This window comes from Phalaenopsis equestris, unplaced genomic scaffold, assembly GCF_001263595.1.
Source record: "Phalaenopsis equestris unplaced genomic scaffold, ASM126359v1 Scaffold000107, whole genome shotgun sequence".
NCBI classification, from domain to species: Eukaryota; Viridiplantae; Streptophyta; class Magnoliopsida; order Asparagales; family Orchidaceae; genus Phalaenopsis; species Phalaenopsis equestris.
In genome coordinates this window covers 5,574,259-5,582,009 of record NW_018164549.1, presented here as the reverse complement: position 1 = coordinate 5,582,009, position 7,751 = coordinate 5,574,259, and the positions used below count along the sequence as shown (strand labels likewise).

At 32.4% G+C, this 7,751-nt stretch overlaps 1 protein-coding gene across 4 annotated transcripts in view; it reads left to right on the top strand.

Moving 5' to 3' along the window:
• Nucleotides 1-7,751, top strand: part of LOC110020671 (aspartate--tRNA ligase, chloroplastic/mitochondrial) — a 66,730-nt gene that overhangs the window by 44,899 nt on the left and 14,080 nt on the right. The window contains exons 14-16 of one of the 4 annotated variants that reach the window (XR_002293552.1): nucleotides 4,044-4,101; nucleotides 4,914-5,084; nucleotides 5,343-5,397. Coding sequence is in view for 1 of the 4 variants with exons in the window: in XM_020718853.1 (XP_020574512.1) it covers nucleotides 4,044-4,101; nucleotides 4,914-5,080 (225 nt within the window). In the remaining 3 variants the exon portion in view is untranslated. Of the gene's footprint in view, nucleotides 1-4,043; nucleotides 4,102-4,913; nucleotides 5,099-5,342; nucleotides 5,430-7,751 lie in introns of all 4 variants that reach the window. The other 3 variants (XR_002293550.1, XR_002293551.1, XM_020718853.1) reach the window with 3 other exon arrangements.

The window sequence follows — 7,751 nt, the reverse complement described above, 5'->3', positions numbered from 1 at the left end:
CACCCTAAGGCTCGGGAAGGTCCTATAGGAATCCATTTTGGGCTTCCTCATGTCGGTTTCATCCTTCTAAGTGTTAGAAGTCGATACCGCACACGCGAAACTCCAAAAGAGGACGGAAATAGGTCGAACTAAAACAAGGCGGGCACCACTTCTAAGGTTCTAAGATAGTCGCAGGAAGACCCCTAAGGCTAGATCCTAACTCCTACGAGGAATACTAGACCTCACGAAAATTGAGGTCAACATTATCTACCGACTATATTAAATGGTTCATGTAAAAATAAAATTAGGCAGAGAAAGAGAGTGTTGCGTATTCAGCCCAATCACATTTACAAAGCAAAATTATATTGCATTTTCTTCTTCTTTTAATTGGCCATCTTAGTGAAGTAGACCTCAATTTGATTTTTTTTGTAGGTTTTTTTGGGGAATGCTGTAGAACTTTTTCAGGATTCAAAAAGCCAACCTCAAATATTTCGAATAATACAAGTTTGTTATCATGTCCTGGCTCGGGAGCTAGACAATCGGACAATAGAATTATATTATTCTAACTTTTACAATAATCTATAACAATTATTAAAACAGTAAAGAGTCACCATAAGCCATAAGATTTATAAAACATAATCTAAATATATATGAAAATATACAATTGCAACAATAGCTTCTAGTAAAGAACACGAGATAAAATTTTTTTTCTAATACTTATTTTTATTAGTTCCTCTTCTGTAAACAAATTCTTTTTTGTCAGCCATTTAACTCAAATGAGCTTTTCCTGTAAACTAAATAAGTTAAATTACATAACTTAGTGAATACTCATAATTTTGTTTACTTTTTTTTATGTTTATGTTTTATCGTGCATGCCGTTTAAAAATGATTCTACATTAATATTTCATTTTATAAAATTTTTTTAAAATTAACATTTTTATTTTTTATGAAGTTATCTCAATGGCACTGTCTAAAATATTGCACCAATTAAGATAACTTATTTTTATATCATTTTCTAAGCCATTTTTATTTTTATTTCTATTTTCATGCACATTTTTAATAGCATTCTCAACTAGTACCATGCTAGGGTTACTTCTTTGATTGACTTGTACAATTATTTCAATTGATTTTCATTCATTTTTTTCAATTATTTGCAATATGCATTAAACTTTCACTGCAGGTAAAATATATGAAATCTTTTCAAAACATGTTATAATGCTTACATGACTTCAATGAATCAAACGTTCAATTAATTGTTTCTATAACTATTAGGATCTAAACATTTTAAACATGAATGTATTTAAATTTTAAAGGAGCTGAAATTAGGATAGGTAAAAAGTTAATTACTCACCTTTGAATTTAAATGATTTGTTTTGTTGCTTAATTGTTTTTCTCTACTTCCTCGAATGCAGTACCTAATCACAAATCATTTTTTTCGATAAAAATATTCACAATGTGGTTTTATATTACATTCCTAACTAATTGGCTATATGTAATTTTCATAAAATTTAAGTTAAATTATATCATTTCTAATTTAATTGCATACCTCAACTAGTTATCTTTTTTTTTTGTAATTAGAAATTTAAATATTTCTTCACATTTTTAAACATAATTATATTGTACAAATGTTTATACAAATTTATCTAAAAAATCCGTTGTTACGACTTTCTAAAGGCCAATCATCAACCACTTCTACCAAAACATTATTGCATTCTAATGATATCCTAAATTGCTTGTTTAAATTTAAAGTTATTCTAAATCCAAATATTTATTCCAAATAAAAAGCTTTCAAGTAGAATTTTTTCTCACTTCTTCTCTTTTTTCTTTTACAAAATTGGTGATTCTTTCAAATTTTTTTTCATATATTCTTTCAATTTTAATCTCTTATATTAGTTAATAATTTGTAATATTAATAAGTAATGAAATTTTAATTTAAATAATTATTTCTAAAATAAATGGTAGAAGTGTAAAACTTAGCCTTTGTTTGTTGTTGCGACACTCGGCCTACTCCATTTGCTCGCACTTTCTGGTTGTCTTTTTGCTGCATAGAATCCTTTCGACCATTCATCACTCGCACGATAACACCATGCAGGTGACGTTGTCACCTGTGTGCAGTTCATCTCCTGTATTGCACACTATTCCATTTCTCGTATGTTGTGCTTAATGTCGATTGCATCGCTCAACCTTTAGCTTGATTGCTCGCATGTGCTTGTTATGCACATAAATTTTTCTATTCATCACTGATGCCTGCTTCACTTGTCTCTCTAATTGCAAGGCTTCTACTGTTTGAAATCCCACATGATGTTGGCCACCTTCTTTGATGTCGTCTCCATCTTCTATACATCGTTCTCATGACTTGGCTTGATTGCTCGCATGTGCTCGTTATGCACATAAATTTTTCTATTCATCACTGATGCCTGCTCACTTGTATCTCCTAATTGCAAGGCTTCTACTGTTTGAAATCCCACCTGATGTTGGCCACCTTCTTTCTCCATCTTCTATACTTTGTTCTCATGACTTGGTTTTGTGTTTCATGTAGTTATCCCCAAGTGTGGGCCGGAGTTAAATCAAATGTCATAATAAATATTAAATTATTTAAATTTGATTTAATTTATGCAATAATATAAATATGTTAACAAAAATAAATATAACTTGAACACAAGTAACATATTTAATAATTAGAAATTTGATACTTGATATAAAGCTTGTCAAGAAATAATTGCATATGTATTATAAATATATAAATATGCATTTATATATATTATTTATATTTGAAAAAGTAAGATAATGAACATAATATAGATATATAAAAAAAAAGGTAATTTATAGTAGGAATATAATTTATACTAGTATAATTTATAGTAATTAATAAGAATAGAAATTTATAATATTAATAGATTTAAAAAATGAAATTTTATTATTATATTCCTACATTATATAGCGAATTTAATATTTCTAGCGACTGGCCTAATTTTTTATTTTTGCAGTAGAACTGTTTATTATTATACCCACAATTTTTAGTCCCACAATATGAAAAAGACGTAGCGTTTTGCTATTTATATAGAAAAGAAAAATCATTTTTATAGCTTGAGCTCCTAAATCACATAGGACTAAATCACATAGGTGATGGGCATGTAATGAATTAGTATAATTAAACTCATGTTAATGATTAGATTTAATGTTTTTTAATTTTTAATTATATATTTGACTTAACATAGTATACAGAATTAAGTCTACATAATAGCAATTAACTATTTAATTGAGAATCAAAGGTAAATAAATAGGCAATTTGTACCATCTTGTTTCATAATAGTCACATCGGTTCACTAGTTCGCTGTTTCGACTGGTGGTTCAACTCAATTTTCGCCGATTTGATGAGAGAATGGATCTTGAGGCTACCTGGCTCGGTCATATGCCTTGTTCACGATTGAACCACTTGAACCTATGTGGTTCATTTAATTTGGGTACTCCTATGTTATAAATTTAATGAGAAAATAATTTTTCCTCCAGAACCATTCACACGCTAACATTTTGGGCTCATTGTATGATTAAATCGTTGTAAAGTCTTATGAATCTCCCTAATTTTTTGCATGCAGATTTAGAGGATAGGTTTTTATCTGTCATTTGATTATAGTAAGATAAAAGAATTGATCATGAAAAAAATTTATACCCACGCTGTAGAAATTCTAACTCTTTATAGAGTGCCTGAGATGACTAAAATTCTACGATCTATTTTTTATTAATAAATCTTATTTCTTTCATAATTTGTTTCCCTTCCAGTTTTATTCAGAGGGTATTAGGGTGTTGTGTGACCAATAGCAGAAGTGGACAATTCTTATGTGGCGTTAAATTCTGGGGCCTATTCTTTTACATTTTATTACCATTATGTGTTTAATTTTACATATGAATATAAGTATGCACATTGGAACGAATTTGCAAGTTCAGTTTTAACAATTCTTACCACTCAAGTAATTGATTCCTTTGATTTTTTTTTTTTTTGAGTTTTTTATTTGTTGACAATTATCAGTTTGACCTCGCTGGATAATGTGAATTGATAATTGCAGGCTGAAGAGAAATTTGGTTACTTCTTGCAAACTCTAGATCAGGGGGCACCTCCTCATGGTATGTGATTTCTGGTATGAGAATTAAACAACGTGATTTCCAGGAAAGCTCCGAATTGCACTTAGATGATGAAAAAAAGGGGAAAACCTAGTTGCCTTGAAAATTTTGAGAATAAAAAATGTTGGAAATTCGAAGAAACATGGCTTGATGATCTATAGCTGAATTTTGGAGAGTTAGAAAGTTGGAAAATTTACGTACATACCACTCAATTTTAATGTATTTACCTATCTAACACCTAAACTTCAATTTTACATATATGCCGCTTTACCTATGCATGCAAGGTGTATTTCACTTTTTAGAAGTTTTTTGATGTGATATGAGAGATTTGAGTGGTATACATGTAAAATCAAAATTTAAGGTGTTATATTTTAAATATATAAGAATTAAGTGGTATGTATGTAAATGCCCTAGAAAGTTTAGTTCATGAAACCTTCATCATTATTAATTTCCCTTTCAGTTGTCAGAGTTTATCACTGTTCTCCATTATAAAACTTAGTCATCAAATGGCAAGAGATGCGCATGTCACCTTTGATTTTGCACTGATTTTCCTTATCATTTTGACTGGGATCGCCCAAATGGTTGTTATGTAGTTGTCAAGCCCTGTTACTTTTTGTTTTATGTTCTTATTCATTTCTGAAAGTATGCTTCTTCATTTTTGAAAGTAACATATACTTGGGAAGTTTTCTTCCTTCTAATATTCAAGTTCCATTTATGATTTGAGTTGCCCAAAACAAATGACATAATTTCGTATCAGGCACTTGCATAGTATTATTTCTAGTTTTAACATTTGCTTTTCTTATATCGTTCGACAGGGGGGATTGCATATGGTTTGGACAGGCTTGTGATGCTTTTGGCTGGTGCAAGTTCAATTAGAGATGTAATAGCTTTTCCAAAGACCACAACCTCTCAATGTGCCTTGACGCATGCGCCATCAAAAGTAGACCCTCAACAATTGAAGGATCTATCATTCCGTCCATGATGACGTAATGGCCTTGTGGTAATCTTGGAATGAATATTTCTACATCCTTTTATCCATGCATTTGTGCTTACATAGATAATAAATAATTAATAAATGTGTATACTAAGGTAATTTGGTAGCTTGTTCATTTGAAGTGTCCTAAACATGTTAATGAAGTTTGTGTTGTTAAACTAATTTGAAGGTTTACATGTAAGGAAATGATTTGGAGAGAATAATAAAGGGAAAAACCAGTAAAAGGAGTTCATTTGTGCTCTTATTGTAGGAATAGAGGGGAGGAGGATGATGGCCAAAGATATATTTTGAAGGCATCTAATCAGGTTCTAAAAAAATCATTTGTTCACTAGTTCATGTATGTATTAAGTCCTTTACCCTAAATTTTTATCTTTCCATTGTGGTTGCAAGGTTAAAAAATTGTTGGAGTGCTTGAGAAATTTTTTGAAGAAAGAAAATTTGTTTCAAGGCGTGAAAAAAAAAATATTATTGCTTAGCTGAACAATGATGAATTTCTTAGATTTTGAAAATTTTTATTAATTTGAAAAGGATAGTTTCCATCTTTTAGTATGTGATTAATATGAAGTTAAGAAAGAGATTTAATTTGAAAAGAACATTAATGATTAGAGTCTAAATCTAGCCAAGGGCTATTTTTTATATATTAGGACTATGTCGCAATTTGATTTCCTGTTTTTCTTATCAAGCGAATGACTATGTTGCAATTTGATTTCATGTTTTTATTATCAAACGAGGGATGATTTTAGAAGATGAGATCATTACTTTGCAAACCTTTATTGTTAGGTTTACTTTAATTTGAAGATGGAAGAAACTGCTTCCTCTTACAAGCTCTCTTGATTTGTGTGATTTTGAAGTTGTGCATGAAAGTATTTATGATAATGATTGTTCTCATTTTTGTTGTGAGGTCTTCTTTTCTCCTCCTTAGAGCCTAGGATCTAGTTCTAGGAGTTCCTATTGACCGTCTTAGAAAACTAGAATTGAGACTCACCCTTTTAGAAAATTCTAGTCAATTCCTATTTTCCTTTGATGTCTAGCATCTTTGGCACAAGACCATTGTCTTATAGACGAGTGGTTATGGGTTATTTTGCGAAGACTCAAGGGAAAAGTTCCTAATAGGACTTCAAGCCTTAGGAAAACATCGTCACGACATTTTTTGTCATATACACACATCAATAACACAAAGTTCATGAAATTGCACGAAATCGGACTTCAATTAAGCCCAAAGGACGGGTGAAAATGCGAACTTCTCCGGATGACTTCTGACGTCAAATTGGACTGCTGCGTCCCGGATACCCATTTTGGTAGGAAAGGACACCCATATTGCTATATTTTCGACACGAGAAAATTGGCACGCAAATCGATGAATTCGTCAAAACGACTTCCGGTGGCGAAACAAACCTCACCAACGCGTCCAGAACATCAAAATTACCTAAAAATGACATCAATTTTGTTATGTTTCGATGCTTGGGTGAAACACAAATTAAAATTTTATTTTATTATTAATTTATTTATTTTTTTTTAAAATCTTAAATATTTACTTTTATATAACTATTCTTAAATTATACTCATATTTAACCTAAACCAGAGATTTTAGGTCCTCACCCGCGGCATTTCTTTTTCTCCCTCGACCAGGAGCCGCTCGGTGTCCCGTGCCCTAACTCCCGCAAGCATGGATCAATCGGGCGATGTCGCCGAGCCCGAGCGTCTTCCTCGCCTCCTCACACGCGGCATTTCGCCGCTGGTTGCGCACGCGACTCGTCTCCTCGAGCTCTGCTCGACCGAACGTTCCCCCAACCGCGATGTTCCACCTGGCCGACCCTTTCTCTGCCCTAGGTCGCATTTCCTCTTGCTTTAAATTTTTCTCCTCCTCTCCTCTCACACGATTTGCTTGCTAGGGTGGTTGGTAGGGGGCTTCTTCTTCCTCTTTTCTTTGCTTTAAAACACCACCTGGGGAGTATTTTTTGGGTTGGCCGAAATTTGGAGAGTGGGGAGGTGCTGCCAAAATCTTTTCTAACTTACATTTTCTGTGGCTTGGGAGTTGTTAAAATTTTTGAGGATGAAAGAAAGAGCTCTTGAAGGAGAAGAGGCTTTGCCAAAATCCTCTTTAAGCTAGAACTTTCGAGTGTTTGTGGCGCGGAGCATTTTTTTGGTTGCCGTTTCTGAAGATCTTGGGAGGGATATCTCGTTCGGAGTGGTTTTCTTGAATCATTCTTATAATTTTATTTTAAATCGGCATTAAGAGGTATTTATCTTCCTTCCTCTGATTTGCAATGTTTCCGATGGCATCTAAAAATACTTTTTTGCTCTTTTAAGACATGTGAAAGCTTCTTTGGGTTTAATGTGTTACACTTGGTGGATTTGAGAGTTTACATTTTTATGAGGTGCATGTGCACGGGTGTGGTATTTTCCTGTTTCCTAACTCCAAGGCATGATTTTATGCGTGTTAAAATATGATGTGTTGCTTGGATCGGGACATTAAGCTAGTTTATTTTGTTTTTTTTAAAAAAAATGAAAAAGAGGAAGGGAAGAAAGATGGGAGATGTTTCGTCTAGCCTCGGTATGGAGAGGTTTGCTAGAGTTTGTTCCTTTGCCTTCATTCAGTTAATTTCTTGGCTTTGAAGTTTGCTCTTTTAATCACTTCATATTCACAAATGGTAGCATG